This window comes from Bufo gargarizans, chromosome 4 (genome assembly GCF_014858855.1).
Source record: "Bufo gargarizans isolate SCDJY-AF-19 chromosome 4, ASM1485885v1, whole genome shotgun sequence".
Classification (NCBI taxonomy): Eukaryota; Metazoa; Chordata; class Amphibia; order Anura; family Bufonidae; genus Bufo; species Bufo gargarizans.
This window is the reverse complement of record NC_058083.1, coordinates 530,010,266-530,032,223: the sequence shown is the minus strand read 5'-3', so window position 1 is coordinate 530,032,223 and position 21,958 is coordinate 530,010,266. Positions and strand designations below refer to the sequence as shown.

Sequence of the window (21,958 nt, the reverse complement as noted above, 5' to 3'; positions counted from 1 at the left end):
ATTCTAGGTTCTTCAAAGTAGCCACCTTTTGCTTTGATTACTGCTTTGCACACTCTTGGCATTCTCTTGATGAGCTTCAAGAGGTAGTCACCTGAAATGGTTTTCACTTCACAGGTGTGCCCTGTCAGGTTTAATAAGTGGGATTTCTTGCCTTATAAATGGGGTTGGGACCATCAGTTGCGTTGTGGAGAAGTCAGATGGATACACAGCTGATAGTCCTACTGAATAGACTTAGAATTTGTATTATGGCAAGAAAAAAGCAGCTAAGTAAAGAAAAACGAGTGGCCATCATTACTTTAAGAAATGAAGGTCAGTCAGTCCGAAAAATTGGGAAAACTTTGAAAGTGTCCTCAAGTGCAGTCACAAAAACCATCAAGCGCTACAAAGAAACTGGCTCACATGCGGACCGCCCCAGGAAAGGAAGACCAAGAGTCACCTCTGCTGCAGGATAAGTTCATCCGAGTCACCAATATATATAATATATTGTTAGCAATCTTCCCATGGACTTACTTCGGCCTACATGAAAATCCATACAAAATAGTGAATATAAATCAACATTGCTCTTAAAGTCAACGAATACCCATTATAATTAGAATAAGTAGATATACATGTTTACACTCATGAAAAGGCACAACATACAATAACGCCAAGGGAGGGGTCTGGTAATAACTGTATCCTTGTGTTGTCAGGTTCCTATAAGGTGTCAGGATGTCACTGTCTATTTCTCCATTGAGGAGTGGGAGTATTTAGAAGGACAAAAGGATCTGTACAAGGACGTCATGATGGAGAATCACCAGTCCCTCATATCATCGGGTAAGACGAGACCTTCCATGACTATGGAGAGGGGAACAGTTTTGAATAAAGTGCGGATGTAGATGTTCTGTGCCACAGATCTGGCTAGGGCTACTGCTAAAGGAACAGTTAGATTACCCCACAGATCAGCACGCTGTGGACAGAACAATGAAATGTCAACAGGCATGGACCACCGGAGCAGGGAATTGGGTAAGAGCTCCAACGGCCTTCAAGGAACAAGGAGATGTCAGCAGCCACAGACCGGCCGGCATCACAGATTCACTCATCATTGGATATAGACAATGTATTCAGTCACTGTGTGTTTTTCTTACAGATGGATCCAGTCAGAGAAATCCACCAGAGAGATGTCCCAGTCCTCAGTATTCCCAGGACTGTCCAGAGGAGAAACCAAATATCCCACTGGATCATCAGGTAGGTGAAGCTGAGGTTTCTACAAATCCTCTATAGACTGATGTAATGGAGCTTTCTACTGACCTCCCCCAGCAGCAGTGGAGTATACTGTACTCTCCATCTACTGACCTCCCCCAGAAGCAGTGGAGTATACTGTACTCTCCATCTACTGACCCCCCCCAGCAGCAGTGGAGTATACTGTACTCTCCGTCTACTGACCCCCCCCAGCAGCAGTGGAGTATACTGTACACTGTATTTCATGTTATTGTTGTTTGCAAATGATTTCTGGTGTCATAAAAGGGTGTATTAATTGTAATTAAATGGAACTGTTCAGCAACAAAATGGCCCCTAAACTGTCCCCTTTAACTCTTTCCTAACATCCGCCATACATGTACGGCGGATGTCGGGTCTCTAAAGATGGTGTCTGCTCTGGAACAAGTACCTTAGCCGCCGGGTGCTTGCAGTTACATACGGGGCTAATGTCTGTGATCAGTGATAATGCCGTTCACAGACATTAACCAGCTCAGCTCCCCTAGCTTAAACCCCCTTAATGACCAGACCACTTTTTACAATTCTGCACTACACTAATTTCACGGTTTATTGCTCGGTCATACAACTTAGCACCCAAATGAATTTTACCTCCTTTTCTTCTCACTAATAGAGCTTTCATTTGGTGGTATTTCATTGCTGCTGACATTTTAACTTTTTTTGTTATTAATCGAAATTGACAGAAATTTTTGCAAAAAAATGACATTTTTCATTTTCAGTTGTAAAATTTTTCAAATAAAACTACATTTCTATATACATTTTTCTCTAAATTTATTGTTCTACATGTCTTTGGTTAACAAAAAATGCAATAAGTGTATATTTATTGGTTTGCACAAGTTATAGCATTTACAAACTATGGTACAAAAATTTTAATTTCCGCATTTTGAAGCAGCTCTGACTTTCTGAGCACCTGTCATGTTTCCTGAGGTTATACAATGCCCAGACAGTAGAAACACCCCACAAATGACCCTATTTCAGAAAGTAGACACCCTAAGGTATTCGCTGATGGGCATCTTGAGTTCATGTAAGTTTTTATTTTTTGTCACAAGTTAGCGGAAAATGATTGTAAGAAAAAAAAGAAAAAAAAAAAATGTCTCATATTCCACTAACTTGTGACAAAAAATAAAATTTTACATGAACTAACCATACCCCTCACGGAATACTTTGGGGTGTCTTCTTTCCAAAATAGGGTCACATGTGGGGTATTTATACTGCCCTTGCATTTTAGGGGCCCTAAAGCGTGAGAAGTAGTTTGGAATCCAAATGCGTAAAAATGCCCTGTGAAATCCTGAAAGTACTCACTGGAATTTGGGCCCCTTTGCGCATCTTGACTGCAAAAAAGTGTCACACATGTGGTATTGCCGTACTCAGGAGAAGTAGGACAATGTGTTTTGGGGTGTCTTTTTACATATACCCATGCTGGGTGAGAGAAATATCTCTCTAAAAGCCAACTTTTCCCATTTTTTTTATACAAATCATTTGACAGAGATATTTCTCTCATATACACCCCAAAACACATTGCCCAACTTCTCCTGAGTACGGCGATACCACATGTGTGACACTTTTTTGCAGCCAAGATGCGCAAAGGGGCCCAAATTCCAATGAGTATCTTTTAGGAGGGCATTTTTAGGCATTTGGATTCTCACGCTTTAGGTCCCCTAAAATGCCAGGGCAGTATAAATACCCCACATATGACCCCATTTTGGAAAGAAGACACCCCAAGGTATTCCGTGAGGGGCATGGCGAGTTATTTGAATTTTTTTTTTTTTTGGGCACAAGTTAGCGGAAACTGATTTTGATTTTTTTTTGTTTTTTCTCACAAAGTCTCCCTTTCCGCTAACTTGTGACAAAAAGTTCAATCTTTCATGGACTCAATATGCCCCTCAGCGAATACCTTGGGGTATCTCCTTTCTGAAATGGGGCCATTTGTGGGGTGTGTTTACTGTTCTGGCATTTTGGGCGGGGCTAAATTGTGAGCAACCCTGTAAAGCCTAAAGGTACTCGTTGGACTTTCGGCCCCTTTACGCACCTAGGCTGCAAAAAAGTGTCTCACATGTGGTATCGCTGTACTCAGGTGAAGTAGGGCAATGTGTTTTGGGGTGTATTTTTACATATACCCATGCTGGGTGAGAGAAATATCTCTGTCAAATCACAACTTTGTATAAAAAAATTTGTAAAAGTTGTCATTTAGAGAGATATTTCTCTCACCCAGCATGGGTATATGTAAAAAGACACCCAAAAACACATTGCGCTACTTCTCCTGAGTACGCCGATACCACATGTGTGACACTTTATTGCAGCCTAGGTGCGCAAAGGGGTCCAAATTCCAATGAGTACCTTTTAGGAGGGCATTTTTAGGCATTTGGATTCCAGACTTCTTTTCACGCTTTAGGGCCCCTAAAATGCCAGGACAGTATATATACCCGCAAGTGACCCCATTTTGGAAAGAAGACACCCCAAGGTATTCCGTGAGGGGCATGGCGAGTTCCTAGAATATGTTTTTTTGGGCACAAGTTAGCGGAAAATGATTTTGTAAGAGAAAAAAAAAAACATTTTCCGTTAACTTGTGCCAAAAAAAAAATATATTCTAGAAATTCGCCATGCCCCTCACGGAATTCCTTGGGGTGTCTTCTTTCCAAAATGGGGTCACTTATGGGGTATTTATACTGCCCTGGCATTTTAGGGGCCCTAAAGCGTGAGAAGAAGTCTGGAATATAAATGTCAAAAAAAAATTACGCATTTGAATTCCGTGAGGGGTATGGTGAGTTCATGTGAGATTTTATTTTTTGTCACAAGTTAGTGGAATATGAGACTTTGTAAGAAAAAACAAAAAAAAAATTCTGCTAAGGCTACTTTCACACTTGCGTTCAGAGCGGATCCGTCTGAGACTGATCCGCTCATATAATGCAGACGGTGGCTCCGTTCAGAACGGATCCGTCTGCATTATATTGTTAAAAAATTTCTAAGTGTGAAAGTAGCCTGAACGGATCCGTCCAGACTTTACATTGAAAGTCAATGGGGGACGGATCCGTTTGAAGATTGAGCCATAGTGTGTCATCTTCAAACGGATCCGTCCCCATTGACTTACATTGTAAGTCTGGACGGATCCGCACGCCTCCGCACGGCCAGGCGGACACCCGAACGCTGCAAGCAGCGTTCAGGTGTCCGCCTGCTGAGCGGAGCGGAGGCCAAACGCTGCCCAACTGATGCATTCTTAGGGCAGTACGGATGCGTTCGGGGCCGCTTGTGAGCCCCTTCAAACGGAGCTCACAAGCGGACACCCGAACGCTAGTGTGAAAGTAGCCTAACTTGTGCCCAAAAAAAAAAATTTTTTCACCGCTGGCAGGCTGTAGATGCACTCGTTTACCTCCGGATCCTGTGATCGCGCGCTCCTGTGTGCGCGCGTTCACAGGAAATCTCGCCTCTCGCGAGATGACGCGCCGGCGCGTCCAAGAGGAGTAACAGGGCCGCCGCCAGGATGCAATCCTGCGTGCGGCGGTCCTGAGGCGGTTAATCCCCTCAGATGCTATGTTCAAATGTGACCGCGGCAACTGAGAGGTAAAAAAAAAAACAGAAGCACGCGCTTTCTGGGCAGGAACACTTTTCCCTGGCTGAAATCAGGGAAGGCGTCCCATAGTAGTAATAGGCCAGAAGCTGTAGAAGACTTTTAGGACTACTACATGTATATACTAATGCCGGTGGCAGTATGCATTGTAATATACTGTTCTTTATATTCTGTAATGGCTAAAATTCCAATACTTAAAGAGGACCTTTCACCAATAAAAAGTATCTAAACTGACTATACAGACGTGTAGAGCGACGCCCAGGAACCCCCCTGCACTTACTGTTATCCCCGGGCGCCGCTCCGTTCTCCGATTATAGCCTCCGGTATGTTCATAGTTAGGCTCCACCCAGGGGAACCTGCCGCGGTCTCTTTCTCCTATGCTGTAGCGCTGGCTAATCGCAGCGCTCAGCTCTTTTGGGAGCTCTATTATGGGGCGCACCCTGGCACATTATTTCTGGAAGACACTATGGTTAATGCACTCTTACGGTCACGGGAACTAACTGCTGGGTGCAATTATTTTTGAGAGCACTTTGTGTGCCAATAATTATTGAATGGGGCACTGTCTGTGTGGTACTAGTATTTTCTAGAGGACTATCTGTTTCTGCAGTATAGTATTGGGGAGCACAGCAACTACTGAGGGTGGCAGAATAGGGTGTTGAGAAGGTGAGAGGATGATGGAAAAATAGGAATCTAAGATTTCTGTGTGACAAACTGTGAGAACGTCAGAGGAGACATCAGTGGATGTAAGAGGTATGTGGTGCTGTATTCTCCTGTAAGTTTGGTAGGGCGGAATGTAATTTAAGAAGTAATGACCAGCCATCATGGGTCTTAATGTGATGTTATTTTGACAAGATGATTAATGCTGCAGCACCGGGATCAGAAATGTGTCACTACTTTTATTATTTTATGACGTTCTAATCAATTTTCCCCCAAAAATATTTTACATCATTGTGCAACCCCAAAACTAATACATACCTCCAGATAGATCCTAAAAAAATACAGACCCCAAAATAATACAGACTGCAAATCAGACCCCAAAATTAGTACACATCCCATACTTATACAGACCCCAAATCGGCATCAAAATGTATTCAGACCCAGATCAGAAGCCAAATTTATACAGACCGTATATCAGATCCCTGAATAATGCAGACCCTGTCACACCTATATCTCCCACCTCACTTCTTGGTCACTTAAATGCAAACCTTAGACCAGACCAAAAGAAACCTCACCTCTCCTCCTCCAGGTACCACCGCTCTTAGTTCAGCACTGTATCCGGGCACTGGCGCTGCACTGTGTCCTGATGTCAGTGTCAGGTCATATTGCGTGCCGCACACTGTATCCTGAAACCTGTGTCAGAACAGAATGCAGAGCTGACGCCGGGAGAAGAGGACCATGGTGCGGTATGTAATACTTAGCACTGTACTTCCAACTCCCTGGGCCTTCTGTACTAATGAGCACTTCCACTACCCGTGCCTCATCATCTACGATTCAGAATGTGGGTGGCTGTAGTAGTGCAAACAGCTTTAGCAGCACCAGCCGCCCGGCTAGTAGTAGCAGCAGCAGACCACAGTTCTCCCTTGCTTCTAGTAGGTGCCAAAATATTTTAGAGGACAAAGAAGATGAGATTGTGGATTGGATGGCTCACTCCTCTCAGTCACAGCGGGCTGATGTCAATTTTCACCTCACAGCATTCCTCCTGCTCTCCTCCTTGTGGCTCCAGAGAAGCTTTTCATTTGCATCATCTCTGTCTCTTAATTGCACTCTTCTAATGAGGGACCTTCTTGTTTCCTAAGAGGCAACAAAATCCCATCTGCTGTGGAAGATAATTGTCACGGTGTGGTTCACTGTGACAGTTTTGGAAGTGTAGGCTGGCTGCATGCCCTCTCGCGTACTGGCTGCAGGCTGTCTCCTGTGTATGCTGGTTGCTTGGGGCTGAGTGCTGGCTGCAGTGTTTTGTGGTACTGCTGCCTGTGAATGTGTGTACTCCTCTTGTCTGCATCTCTGTGCAGCTCATATCACTGTTGCTGTGCAGGCTGGCTGCAGGTTCCCTTGAGTACTGGCTGCAGGCTTACACCTGTGTATGCTGGTTGCTTAGGACTGCATGCTGGTTGCGGTTTAGTGTGTTAACTGTGGCCTGTGTTTATGGATTCCTGTGTCTGCATCTCTGTGGCTCATGTCTCTGGTGCAGGCTGGCTGCATGTGCTTTGTGTACTGGCTGTGGGTATCCCCATGCATGCTGGTTCTGCAATGTATGCTGGCTGTGGGCTTGTGTGTGAACATGGCCTTTCGGTTTGTCTCTGTTACACGGGCTGTTTGTGCACTGGTGTACTGGCTGCAGTGGACTCCGTGTATGCTGGTTGCCAGGGGTTGCAGCCTGTGTGTTCACTTTCCTGTTTGGTTCTGATAGGGTTAACTTCCCCTGGTCCGTTCCTGGGTGTGGCTTATCAGGAGCCCTCTTATCTAGCTATATCTACCTGTGAGCTTTGGGGCTTGGGGTCAGTCAGTCTTTCCTGTGCCTTACTGGGTGTAGCCCCTTGATGCTGACCCAGTTATTTTTTTTGCTATCTGCCTTTTTGTGTGGTGTCGCCTGGTAATGCATTGTTGTGGTTCCTGTTTTTTGGTGTATGTTCCTATTGCCTTGTCTGTTCTGTACCTGTCCTGTATGATGTTATGGTTAGGCTACTTTCACACTCGCGTTTTGGCCAGATGCGTCATGGATCTGCAAAAATTGATCCGATACAGTAATACAACCGCATGCATCTGTCATGAATGGATCCATTTGTATTATCTGTAACATAGCCAAGACGGATCCATCATGAACTCCATTGAAAGTCAATGGCAGACGGATCCGTTTTCTATTGTGCCAGATTGTGTTAGATAAAACGGATCCGTCCCCATTGACTTACATTGTGTGCCAGGACGGATCCGTTTGGCTCAGTTTCGTCAAGCGGAAGCTTTGTCAAGCCTCCAGAGTGGAATGGACACTGATCGGAGGCAAACTGATGCATTCTGAGCGGATCCTTTTCGATTCAGAATACATTAGGGCAAAACTGATCCGTTTAGGACCGCTTGTGAGAGCCCATGACGGATCTCACAAACGGAAAGCCAAAACGCGAGTGTGAAAGTAGCCTAACCTGTTCTATGATGTTTTGTACCTGTCCTGTAAGATCGGATAGCCTGCCAGTGCTAAACTGCTTCTGATGTACCCTGCCTGTTCCTTGTCCTACTTGGCAGTGCCTACCCCTTCTGATCCTTGTCTGTTCTTCTCTGCTTGTAGTCCCTCTCTGCTTCTGTTCCTATCCCGTGTTTGTCCTGCCGTCGTGAGAGGGCCCTTGGGTTTCCCGGAGGGGGAATAACTAGTCTGTATGAATCTCTATCTGTGTGCAGCTCTGCCTGAGATCGCCATGCTTCCATTCCGCATGGGGTCCAGGCATCTGCTTGTGTGTGTTGGTTCCCATTGTCTGGTATTTGCTTGGGTTCCAGTTCTGTTGTCTGTTCAGCTGGTGCTTGCACCAGCTTGGTTCTCTGCAGGTAGGGGCCAAGTGTACCGGGACCTTTATGGAGGTGTGACCAGTGAGCCCTCGGCCCAGTTCATCCCCACCACCAGGAGCTCTGTGAAAAACGGGGCTCACTGGCTCTGGTCTGTCAGTGCACTTGCTTCTGTGGTAGTGCTACCACTATTGCCTACCTGCTTTACTGTTATGTGTTTTTATTACACTTGTAATAAAGTTCTTTGTGGGTCCTTGGTCTGTTTTGCTTGTTTCCTGTTTGCATAACGTCCCGGAGGTCTGCCTTGGGCCTCCGGCACGTGACAATAATCCAAATAGTCTTCCAGTTAATGACTTGTGTGAGAAGTGCCAGAGGTAGGACTGACATAAGGAGGAGGTTCAGGCAGAGGACCCAATGCATAGCTGTTTTGGTGTTGGTGGCAGTAGTAGTGACAGTAACAGAAATAGTAGCTGTGGCGACAGTGTGACTTGGGTGACATCACTTTCTTTTTTTTTTTTTATAGGATTTATTTATTCAGTTTTAAATTCACAGTACAGCAGCATCCCAATTGGGATAAAAGAAAAAAAAAAAAAAAACAATTAGACATTCTGGGAGACAGCAAGCCCAGATATGGCAGCAATCAGTCACAGGAGAAATCAAATAATACAAAAGGGAACCCAATCAGAATTAGATACGTATATCCTTTTATGGCAGTATCCCCCCAGACATATTGAGCGACATCCAGACATCATTCACACCACACACACACACATATACACCCCGTTGCCCCACGCAAATCAATACTTTAACCGTGTTCTGCGCTTGTAGCTAAACGCCACAGGTCTTATCAAAGTGGTCAGGAGTTCCTCTAGCAGTGTATGTTAGCTTATACATGTTGAGATCAGCATTTATGAGTAGGGGCCTTAGGTGGTTACCAGTTTAGAAAAAAAGTATTTCTCCCATAGAACATTAAAAAACAGAGCAGTCTTCTGCCATATCTAGTGGGAATTACGTCTACCACAAGTCCCAGTAAGCATATTATAAGGGAGCATATCCCCGGGAGACCCAGCATAGTATTAATGAAAGTGCATATCCTACCCCAGTACAGCTGCACAGTGGGACACGCCCATACCATATGGTACAAGGATCCTCTTGACTCCCCGCATCTCGAACAAGAAGGATCCGGTAGTCTACCCATGAGAAACAGGCGCACAGGGGTTAGATACACCCTGTGTACCCACTTGATCTGAATAAGCTGGTCTCGGGCACTAATTACTGTGGTTCTTCATACAGAGCTCAACTCCTTCAGGTGAGACGCCTCAAGGCCAGGGATATCCACTGACCAACGCTCAAATGATCGCTGGAGTGGAGAATCTTGTATTTTCATCATCTCATAGAAAGAGGAAACTGGTTTATAGGGCTATGCTTGCCTAGCAACTGATTCTAGTGGCCCACATTTCAACTGTAGAGGTGACGCTCTAAACTGTGTCTTAACTGGAGGGGTCGATATAAACTTGTACAGGGCAGGTTGTATTCTCTTTTGAGACTATCAAAAGTATGGAAATAGCCATCTTTTTATAGTTGATTTAAGGTATCTTACCCCTTTCTGGGGCCAGAATTCAAAGTCAGGGAGATGGAGAAGCTCCTTGAGAATCAAATTTCTCCACAGTGGGATGTACGGGGACCAGGTCTCTCCGTCTGAACTCACTACATGTACCTCTACAAATGTCTTCCATGCCGCCAACCCAGTCACCATAGTGTTTCACCGCGTGGGCCCCACCCGGATACACCAGGTTAGCCAGTTCCTCGTACGAACCCACCAGCACAGCTTCAAGGACCACTGCTGGGTTGTTCACATCAGCCCTAATCCACCACGATGCGTATACCAGTTGTGAGGCAATGTAGTAACTATACATGTCTGGCAATCTCAGTCCTCACTGTGCATATAAATCCTTTAAGGATTTTCTAGCCACCCTGGGAGCCTGGTGTCTCCCCAAGAACGGCAACAATAGTCTATCTAAGGACTCAAAGTGAGATTTGGGAATTTTTGAGGGGGTTACTCTGTAAACATAACAATTTAGGTAATAATACAATTTTGACAATGTTTATTCGGCCCACCAGAGATAGGGGCAGGTTCTCCCAGGCCTCGATTTTACAGGTAATATACTCCGTCGTTGGTGCCACATTCAGCTGATAAAACTGACTAGGGTCTCTGTGTATCCGAATCCCCAAGTATACAAAGCAGTCAACAACCTCTAAGCGAGACAGTGGAGACACGTCTGTTCTGTCTACCTCGTCAGCCAGGCACAGGCTAGACTTTGCCCAATTCACCCGAAGCCCCGAGTAAGTTCCAAAATTGTCTACCGTACCCAGGAGAGCCTCCAATGAGGGGCCAGGATCTGCCAGATATACTAACATATCGTCTGCATATAACAATAACTTTTCTTGTATTCCTGCTATTGTCCAACCCTCTATCAGTGTACTATTGTTGATCAACTGGGTCTTGAGGTTCCATGACGAGGGCAAGCAACATAGGCGACAAGGGGCATCCTTGTCTAGTGCCCCTGTGCAACCTAAAGGGGTTGCCTTTGGGGCCTGATATAACAACTGGACCCACCGTATAAAAGACAGTGGGAACCTCAAACATTTCAGTGTCTCCCAGATAAACTTCCATTCAACAGAATCGAAAGCTTTCTCGTTGTCGAGGGAGGCGATCGCCCGGAAACCCGCATTCTTGTGTCTAACCTGCAGATTTGTGAATAGCCTCCTAAGATTTATATCTGTGGTCTTACCCGGCATAAAACCGGATTGATCAGGGTCTATCACCGAGAGTATAACATCTCTGAGCCGTCGGGCCAGAACCTTTGCTAGGATTTTAGTATCGATGTTCAGTAGGGAAATTGGTCTATATAAACTGCACTGGTCCAGGGGCTTCCCCAGCTTGCAGATAAGCACAATGGTCTCCTCCATAAAAGATGGGGGCAGCTCATTGTGTCCAAAAGCATATTCAAACAATTTAATGAGCTGCACACATTGCACGTCGACATCCAGCTTGTACCACTCCAAAGGGAAGCCGTCCGGACCAGGGGATTTCCTGACTGCCTTGCTCTCTATTGCCATCTTGATTTCTCCCATCTGACTGGGACAGTGGTGTGAGTGGAATGGCTTCCAGGAAATACTGTAAGTCACTACTTGCAGGGATGCTTTGGATTCATATACGTCAAAGTAATATCGGGCAAATTGCTCACAAATTTCCCTAGGCTCATTTATCCGAACACCCTCCGCACTGGTAATATATGAAACCACTGTTTGCGGTGATTCCGTTTTTGCTAAATAGGCTAGTGCTCTCCCATTTTTGTCGCCCTCCGAGAAAACCGCCTGTTTTTGGAATAAAAAAAATTTCGGGGTATATTCCACCAAATGCAGGTTAAGGCGTCTTTGCGCTTCCACCCAATCTCTATGTGTATCCTCACTCGGGTTCTGGATGTATATTTCCTCCATAAGCCCTAGTTCTACCTCCAATTTAGCTCTAGTAATCCCAAGTTCTTTACTATATGACGCTATAGCGTGTATAAGCGTGCCCCGCAAAACTGCCTTGAAAGCTTCCTATTCTACAATAAGGTCTGAGGATCCCTCGTTGCAAGCCCAGTAGTCAGTCACACTCTGTTGTGCTGCGCCAGCCACAGGCAAAACCTCCAGCCATTTACAGTTAAGGCCCCACTGTCTGTCTGCGGGTGCAATTGGTTGGGTCAGAATCACAAGCAAAGGTGCATGATCTGAAATACCCCTTGGCAGGTATTCCACCTTAGTCATCATTGGCAACAGTTCTCTGCTGACAAACACAAGGTCTATATGAGATAACGTAGCAAATGATGTCGAGTAACATGAATACTGGCAATCCCTAGGGTGTATAAGTCTCCATCCCTCTGTTAGGCCATGGGCCTCTGCCCAGTTATTAAGTGACTTATTATGGGTAACTTGCGGGTGGAGTCTATCCGCGATTGGGTCCAAGACAGCGTTATATTCACCCATCATAATTAGGGGGGTGGTCGGTAGGATCTCCACTTTTCCCATTATGTCATCCAATACCCCTCGATGGAACAGGGGGGAACATATAGGCCAACTGTGACATAGTCTATACCCCGCACAGCAGCAAAAACTATAACGTAACGTCCAGAGATATCTAACTGTACTGAGTGCAGCTGAAAAGGGAGCGCCTTGGCTACAATCACCGAGACACCCCATGCATAGTGGCTATATACTGCGTGATAGGCATACCCGACCCACGGACGTTTTAGAGCTAATATTTCTGCCCTCTCAGGTGAGTCTCCTGCAGTATCACCACATCAGGGTTGTAACCCTTCAAGTAGTTAAAGACGAGGGATCGTTTCACTTTGTCATTGAGCCCCCGGACATTCCAGGAGACAAAATGTCACGGAAGGTGTACAGGAAACAAGACAATACAAAATGAATATATGACTCACTGGATCCAAAACTAAGGAACAAAAAGGGAGACCCCTGCATAAGACCTGGCACTCTCCCTGACTGCTCAGCCTATGGTAGCATCCCAATGGTAGATGATCGCATATCCTCGTACCTCGACTGTATAACACCTGAACACCCTATAATAGTGAGGGGACATGACCACCGGCTCCCTACACTAGACACTGAGGGAGTCAGGGTCACCTGGGATCCAGCAAACATAAAATCACAAATGAATGTACAACACTTAACTTGTAGAAGACTGGGAAATAAGATCAGCATGCACACACACTCCAGGAAGTTGTATAAACCGCACACTAATGCATTATGGGGAGGAATTTAAAGGGATGCAATCAGTTCAACTACAAGACAGCTGAGAGAGGCTAACGAGATGAGGAACTGAAAACCAAAACAAAGAAAGCTCAATGAGGAGGTTCTGAAAGGCATCTGTCAGAGCTTCTCAGATGTCTGGTTGTGACACAAACCTACAGGTAGCCATTCCAAAAGAGGAAACCTATGAAGCGACATGGGAGGACCCCAGAGTGCCCAGGCCATACATACCCACATACACACGACAACACACAGGACGTAGATGCATAAGCAAATAAACCCATAGTAGTGCTAAATATAGCCCCCCCTGCCCAGACCCCCCCAACCTATCTGAGCCTTACATCCCAAAACTTTAGTTCTCTAACCTTCCCTTAACAAAACCACAGGGAGACACATAAAACACAGACAGTCACCAAGCCCTCGATGTTATCAAACGAATCCAAGGCCAACGAAGGTGTCCAGTCGATCTTGAGCTCCTTATCTGTAATACGGCCATCCGTAAGGTGTGCTGTGTCGTGAATGCTTGGGACCCAGCAGATTTTCAGCCTCTCCTGTCCAGCCAGTCAGAAGCCTCCTCAGGGGTAGAAAATAATTTTGCCGAGTCTCCATCCTGAACCCTGAGACGCAAAGGATATAGCATGGCGTATTTGAGGCCCTTTTCTCAAAGTCGTGATCTCACCGCCATAAACAGCCGCCTCTGCCTCTGGACCTCCGATGAGAAATCTGGATAGAATGATAATCTGGTGTTTTCAAATTTTACCTCCTTCAACCGACGAGCCGCTGCTAGTATGTTGTCTCGATCACGGTAGTTCAGGACTTTCAGACATATTACTTTCTGATAAAAGGGCCGGGAAGGGTTAGAACTATGATGATGATTTTGTGTTGGACAGGACATGGGAGTGGGATCTGTGTGCTGAGGAGGAGGCGGCAACCGAGGAGAAGGGTGATGGCGTGGCTGCAATAAAGAGTGGAGGTAATGTATGGCCGGAGCCAGATCTACTTCTATTTTGATGAGCTCGGGAACTAGTGATGCTGCTAGCTCTGAGCTAGCAAATCATGTATGGCTGTTTTACTCCAGAAGGCCAACAAACAAAACAGGATTAAAATATGTCATTGACATTCAAACACAAGCATTGGCAACAGAGCTCTATTGCAGCACATGAGACGGCATCACCAGATCCAGTGGGAAAATACAACTGGCCAGCATTCAATAAAGTCTGTCCTCCTTCTCCCAGTCTTCTTTGTGACAACCAGGCCACATCCCCAAGCAGTACAGTGACATTATCATCAGCTTCTTCTTCTGCTCATACTTCTCCTTGTCTTCGGTTCCATCATGAGACAATGATAACAGAATGTGCGGCCATGGGAAATCTATTCGCAACCAGCAATTTGCTTGTGTGCAAACTGAACTTCCACGTGGCCAAGTTGCTGGCAGTGCAGTTGCTGCCGTACCACTTAGTTGTGGTAATTGCAGTGCAGTTCCATTCCTTCACCAAAATTCAAGTCACCACTCTCCTGCTGTCTCTGCTACAAGTAGAAGAAGCTGCTGCCCCAAACCTGATGCAGTAAACGGACATGCACTGTCTGAACAGCTAGGTTCAGTTGTACCTGGACGATGCCCTTTCTCTGGCACACACCCTGTTCCCTGACCCTATGGACTTCTGGGAATGAAGCTTGGAACAGTGTCTGGAAATGGCCAAGTTTGCTATCACCGTACTATGTTTTCCAGCCTCTTGTGTCATCTCAGGGAGGGTTTTCCTCATGGCGGGTGGCATTTTAACACCCAAGCAGGCAAAATTGTCCTACGTGTTTGCAAAACATTAGCTTTGTCAAAATAATTCAGGCACATGGATCCTTGAGGATTTTCACTCATTTCCAGCAGATGACAATGAATAGATCTGCCATTGCTGGCTATTTATGATCAGCCCAGTGATGTGACTGCCTGCCTGTTCATGGTGCTCCATACTGTACTGCAGCTGCTGCTCTGCCTGGTGCCATTACTACTACCCCTAAATGGCTGCCCATTGCCTGCCTTTTTTGTGAGGTTTCTCATTGAACTGCTGCTCCCGAATTTTTAGGCAGGCATCTGCCTCCAATACGGGACAATTTTTGGAATGCTTTCAATTTTAAAAAGCAGAACACATGCGGCACATTGTCTTTTTAAACAGGCTTCTTCTTAACACAGTCAATAATGCGTCCCAATGTTTGACAGGGTTAAAAAGACACTGTGCCGTTGCAATTGTTATACTTTTTAAAATTAAAAACATTCCAATAGTTGTCCCGTATTGGAGGCAGATGCCTGTCCAAATACCCAGAGCTATACATATCAGTGTCATTCTGACATTATTTAATGTTAAAGGGCTTCAAAGGGGGAGAGGAGAGAAGAAAATGAAAAAGGAAACACAAGAGAAATAATATGTGTCCTAGGAGATCTTACAGTGTAATATACCAGATCTCAGGCCAATTGGAGAACTTGTAATTGAGGTAGAATCGATTCAGACCCAAATTGAATTCTTAGAGTGATTTGTTCGAATTGGACCCAAAACAAATTTCAAGAAATTCGCTTATCTCTAAGGCTACTTTCACTTCTGCGCTTTCCTTTTCCGCTATTGAGATCCGTCATAGAATCTCAATAGCGGGGAAAAACGCTTCCGTTTTGTCCCCATTTATTGTCAATGAGGACAAAGCTGAACTGAATGAAAAGGAATGCTACCAGAATGCATTCCGTTCTGTTTGGGTGCAAGCAGCGTTTTTCTGTCCGCAGTGTGGTGCAGAGCAAGACGGATCCGTCATGGCTCACAATGTAAGTCAATGGGGATGGATCCGCTTTGGACACAATAGAAAACTGATCTGTCCCCCTTTGACTTTCAATGGTGTTCATGATGGATCCGTCATGGCTATTTTAAAGATGATAAAACCGGATCCAGATGCAGACGGTTGTATTATCTTGACGGAACCTTTTTGTTGTTGATCCATGACTGATCCAGCAATACCGCTGGTGTAAAAGTAGACTAATTCATATTTTGTAGAAGTGTTTCATTTTCGCCTGGAAATAAGAAAAACTAGCAGCGGGGTATATTTTTCTCATGTCTTTCATCTTGCAGGAAAGTTCTGGTGAAACGACGAGTGGACTTGGAAAACCCATCTCAGTGTCTGTGAATGGTAAGAGCCTTTCATAAATCTTTTTTGATTTGTAAATGTCTTTATTAATTAGACAATTGATAGGAAGTTCAGAGAAACCTCCTCTTCATCATCATTAATGATACAATTAATAATAAATTTATAGCCATAATATCCCTTGATCTTCATTGGCACTGGTAAAATGTGACACAAAGTGAATAGATTCAATCACAAACACACAAATGACTGGAGGGTAAATGCCGATTCAGAATAAAGGTCACATGATATAATAGGCTAAAGAACCTGTAGTATGTGGACCCATAGGGTCCTTCTCGAGTCAGAGTGCTCCGGTTGTCCATATGTCCCTCTCAGACAGGTCCCCACCTTGCAGGGGAGATCAGTAGTACAGGATGTAAGTATTCAGTCAGATTAGGGCCTGGTCCTAAAGGTGAAGGGTAAAGGTTGAAATAATAACTGGAAAAGTGAAGGCATCTAATGATGATAAGAGAAATAAGGGGAGGGGAACACTTGCAAATTAGCTGGTAAAAACTGATAAATACAAACCTGCTGAGATGAAAGTACTTGTAGTTTTAAAAAACTGGTTTCCATATCACAAGACGTTCAATGATAAGGACAAGGTACCAGTTATCTAAAGACCAATCAAAGACAGTTTAAAATAGGTGAACCTTTTAGACAAGAGGGAGGCTCTGCAAGAAAAAGTAAATCTGTAAAGTACTTTTGCCAAACTAGTCTTCGTTCAGTACAGGCCAGCATCACAGGAGATGTTGCAGAAAGCCCAGCAGGGTAGCAGGGGAAGGTGGGAAAGAGGGCAGTTTTGCACATCCGAGGAGACCAAATAATTTCTAGACTTAAGGGATCCAGCTAAGAAGAAAGTTGCCAAGGAGGGCCAGGCAGCCAAGATCACAGGAGGTAGATCTTGATCCTGAAGGAATCCTGGGTCTGAGAATAGATGAGCCTCACCTATTTCTGACAAAAAGGGCAAAGGGAATCGCCAATGATAGGAGATCCCTCAATCCTGAAACAAGTCAACCAGTGGTTTTAGAATGACACGATGCACCAATATATGGTAGGGAAAAGTTTATATCATTGTGTTTATGCAGGGGATGCTACAGGTTATTGAAGATGGTAGTGATCACATTTCCTGGCTTGCAAATGTCTCAGTAAAGCTGCGAAAATAATATAATTTTGTTTCATTTTCCAGTGGAAGACGGGATAAGCGACTCCTATGGACATCTCCATTTATCTTCCCATCATGAAGCAGAGGATAACAATACCACACAAGATTATTCAATAACTCCTAATGTACCCTCGGTCCTTCACAGCAGAGATCTATCCACTGATACCATTGGTCACAAGAAACCGTCATCTAAGCAATTACTGAATGGCAAAACAAGAACTAAACAGAAATGTGGGAACATTTTTTCTAGTGAGAAACGTTTTAAAAAGAAATCTAATCTTTTTTTGCATGAGAGAAATTGCAGAGATAATGGGTCATTTTCATGCTTGACATGTGGAAAATCTTTTAGCATGAAATCCATTCTAGTTAGACATCAGAGAACTCACACAAGGGAGAATCCATATTCATGTCCTGAATGTGGGAAAGGCTTTAACAATCAATCAAATTGTATTCGGCATCAGAGAACTCATACAGGGGAGAAGCCATTTTCATGTCTTGAATGTGGAAAGTGCTTTAGTCAGAAATCACATCTTGTTATACATCAGAGAACTCACACAGGGGAGAAGTCATTTTCACGTCTTGAATGTGGAAAATCTTTTAGCATGAAATCCATTCTAGTTAGACATCAAAGAACTCACACAAGGGAGAATCCATATACATGTCCTGAATGTGGGAAAGGCTTTATCAATCAATCATCTTTTATTCGGCATCAGAGAACTCACACAGGGGAGAAGCCATATTCATGCCCAGAATGTGGGAAATCTTTTAATCTAAAAACGTGTCTTGTTAGACATCAGAGAACTCATACAGGGGAGAAGCCATTTTTATGTCTTGAATGTGGAAAGTGCTTTAGTCGGAAATCACATCTTGTTGCCCATCAGAGAACTCACACTGGAGAGAAGCTGTATTCGTGTCCTGAATGTGGGAAAGGCTTTAACAGTCAATATAATTTTTCTAAGCATCAGAGAACTCATACAGGAGAGAAGCCATTTTCATGTCTTGAATGCAAAAAATGCTTTAGTTCGAAATCAAATCTTGTTGCCCATGAGAGAACTCACACAGGAGAGAAGCTGTATTCATGTCCTGAATGTGGGAAAGGCTTTAACAGGCAATATAATTGTTCTAAGCATCAGAGATCTCATACAGGAGAGAAGCCATTTTCATGTCTTGAATGCAGAAAATGCTTTACAACAAAATCAAATCTTGTTGCCCATCAGAGAACTCACACAGGAGAGAAGCTATATTCATGTCCTCAATGTGGGAAATGCTTTAACAGGCAATATAATTTTACTAACCATCAGAGAACTCACACAGGAGATAAGCCATTTGTTTGTCCCGAATGTGGGAAGTGTTTTCATGAGAAGTCATGGCTTATACGACATGAAAGAATTCACACAGGGGTGAAGCCATTTTCATGTTCAGAATGTGGAAAATGTTTTGGTCAGAAATCAAATCTTGTTAGACATCAGAAAACTCACTCATGGGAGAATCCTTTTATGTGTCTTGAATGTGGTAAGTATTTTGGTGGGAAATCAATGCTTATAAAACATGTAAGAAGTCACACAGGAGAGAAGCCATGTTCATCTTTAGAATGTGTGAAACCCTTTAGCCAAAAATCACATGTTGTGGAACATGAAAGACTCCACTTAGAGGAGAAGCCATTTTCATGTTCACAATGTGGGAAATGTTTTAGTCAGAAATCAAATCTTGTTCAACATCAGAGAACTCACACAGGGGAGAAGCCATTTATGTGTTCTGAATGTGGTAAGTATTTTGGTGTGAAATCAATGCTTATAAAACATGTAAGAAGTCACACAGGAGAGAAGCCATGTTCATCTTCAGAATGTGTAAAACCTTTTAGCCAGAAATCACATGTTGAGGAACATGAAAGACTCCACTTAGAGGAGAAGCCATTTTAATGCTCAGAATGTGGGAAACGTTTTAGTCAGAAATGAAATCTTGTAAAACATCTAAGATCCCATTGAGAAGAGAAGCCATTTTCATGTCTTGAATGCGGTAAATCTTTTGGTATAAAGCAAAACTTGTTAGACATCAGAGAACTCATACAAGGGAGAAGCCATTTTCATGTTCAGAATGTGAGAAATGTTTTACCTGTCAAGCAAGTGTTGTTTGATATCACAGAACCCACAACACATATAAGAAGCCATATTTATGTGGAAAATGGAAATCTTTTATTCAGAAATCAAGTATTGCTAAACATGAGAGAATTCACTTAGAAGAGAAGCCATTGTAATGTTCAGATTGTAAGACAAGTGAGAGATGTGGAGCTTTATTTTGAGACCTGCTGCCTAATCATGTCTTCTGTATAACTTAAAACGGTTGTCCAGTTTCCCATATTAATGACCTATCCTCAGGAAAGTGAGTCGACCACCATGCTACTGACATTGAGAACGTGTACTGACATTGGGAACAGATTTCAGTCGAGACATGCTTGAATTTGATCGATAGTGTGCCCAGTACTGACAGACTGCAGAAGGAGAGACATTGCTACTCTCTCCCTGTTAACTGTACATGGCTCCAGAGGGAGGGTATCATGGACATCTTTGCATGTGATCAAACCCCCTTTCACCATCAATCAGACAGCATTCTTGCAAAATGGTTAAAAGGAGCTCTTTGGGCAGTATTAAACCTATGAGGTCTGGACTAAAGGAAATGCAGCCACTGGGGATGCTGTATGTGGTCCTGAAGTGAACTGAGCCAGGCTCGGACAAGCCCACAGGGGTACAAGTGAATCCATTGGTGGGTCCCTGAGCAAAGTAGGCCCCTAGTCTCCCTCCCCTTGCACAAGTGGCACATAACACAGTAGACTTGCTGCACTACATACATATATTCAATGCGCAGCACCTCAACCAGCCTATGTTCATATAACAAACTTCATAGATAATTAAAGAAACTCCCCAGTTTGCTATTATAGACAGGATCAGATAGCTGAGATGTCTTCTAGGTACAGTGGAAAGCTGCCAGTATCCTCTTTTCCCCAGGATCTACCTTCTCAAAGTTGCTGCAGGGACCCCCATATTCAAGCATCTGGTAGCATCTTGCTGCTGTGTCAGCAGGTAATATTTGAATGTATCCGTACGGTGGACCCCAGGCACCCCAGTCCGACATTGAACTCAGAATACACTATAAACCCTCCCAATGTGTTGATTGCTGCTAAATGCGGTGTCATCATGGACATAACAGATGACAGTCACAAATACTTGTGCTGGATGTGATTTATCAGTTGCTACTTGAAATGTGGATATGATCCCTAGAGCTGAAGATGAAGAGAACCCTATATCAGAATTTACATTTTTTAATAGATAGCCTAAGAGTGTTGTCTCTATCTGAATAAAACCTCTACTAAAGGGGGATATTACTGGTGTAATATGGGTCACTTTTCACTTCTAATCTTTCATAAAATATACTTACATTTTCAACCTAACATGGAAATTCATTTGCTGAGTTGCAAACTACTACCATGGAATGGACAAACTCCAGGATTCAGTTTGCCTATTAATGTGCCTTATAGGGTGGATTGTTTGCTAATAATAACAGAGATTCACGCTGCATTAATCATCCTGTTCTCTTCCTATGGCATAATATAATAATGGGCAGCACGGTGGCTCAGTGGTTAGCACTGGTGCCTTGCAGAGCTGTGTGAGCAGGTAATATTTGAATGTATCTGTACGGTGGACCCCAGGCATCCCAATCCGACATTGAACTGAGAATACACTAGGTTCGAATTGGACCAAGGACAACATCTGCATGGAGATTGTACGTTCTCCCTGCGTTTGCGTGGGTTTCCTCCATGTAAAGCGTGATGATAATGTCTGTAAAGCGCTGCAGAATATAGTAGCGCTATATAAGTGCATAAAATAAATAATTATGTATAATATATTGAGTGATCTTTTCATATTGTTCATTATATTTCTTGTTTTTATACATAATATATATCTTATAGTCAGGTTTCTTAAATAAAATATAATAAAAATAAATGTCCTTGTAACTGTGGTGAAACATCAAAAATAATATAGAACTGATCAGCCAGATCTGTCCATATGAGTGCAACAATAAGTGGGTGTGCAACCACTGTGTCCACCAAACGGTTTGTCTTTGGGCTAAGCCTACAATTGTTATCCTGGCAGTCCCCTGGTATTCACACTTTAACCTTTATACAGGGATCTGGAATTCACTATAGTGGCACCACCAGGCTGCTACCTCCTGGAGTAGTCCTGTTTGGTAGACAGCTGACCCACAGGAGTCAGAAACACCGGTGCGTGGCAGTGAGGGATTGTCACCACCAGATCTTTGAGAAGTTCTGATAGACGTTCATAAGTACTTCCTGCATGATCTTCTTTTGTTTTGCTTTCGTTTTGACATCTCTCCTCCCTCTCCCAGCTGTCATCTTTTAGCAGTGATTTCCTCCCTATATATCCCCTCCCCATACTGCCTCACCTTGCGGTTTATACAACTTCCTGGACTGTGCTGATGCTAGAAGCTGCTACTGCTGCATTCAC

General features: G+C 43.9%; 1 protein-coding gene across 2 annotated transcripts; it reads left to right on the top strand.

Annotated features, from left to right (window-relative positions):
* Positions 1-762: 762 nt before the first annotated feature.
* On the top strand, positions 763-21,278 carry LOC122934743 (zinc finger protein 260-like). Of its 2 annotated transcripts, XM_044290420.1 has the most exons (4): positions 763-813; positions 1,127-1,224; positions 16,225-16,282; positions 17,463-21,278. In XM_044290420.1, exons 1-4 carry the CDS (start codon positions 780-782, stop codon positions 19,355-19,357), a joined length of 2,085 nt encoding a protein of 694 aa, XP_044146355.1. In that variant the 5' UTR covers positions 763-779; the 3' UTR covers positions 19,358-21,278. The 2 variants fall into 2 exon arrangements, with proteins under 2 accessions (XP_044146355.1, XP_044146354.1); XM_044290419.1 differs by lacking the exon at positions 763-813 and having other exon boundaries at positions 826-1,224.
* Positions 21,279-21,958: the final 680 nt, after the last annotated feature.

Coding starts and splice junctions, on each gene's coding strand:
- LOC122934743 (XM_044290419.1), top strand. CDS start 961: ATGAAATGTCAACAGGCATGGACCACCGGAGCAGGGAATTGGGTAAGA. Junction 1,225..16,224: donor ATATCCCACTGGATCATCAG/GTAGGTGAAGCT, acceptor TTCATCTTGCAG/GAAAGTTCTGGTGAAACGAC. Junction 16,283..17,462: donor CATCTCAGTGTCTGTGAATG/GTAAGAGCCTTT, acceptor TTCATTTTCCAG/TGGAAGACGGGATAAGCGAC.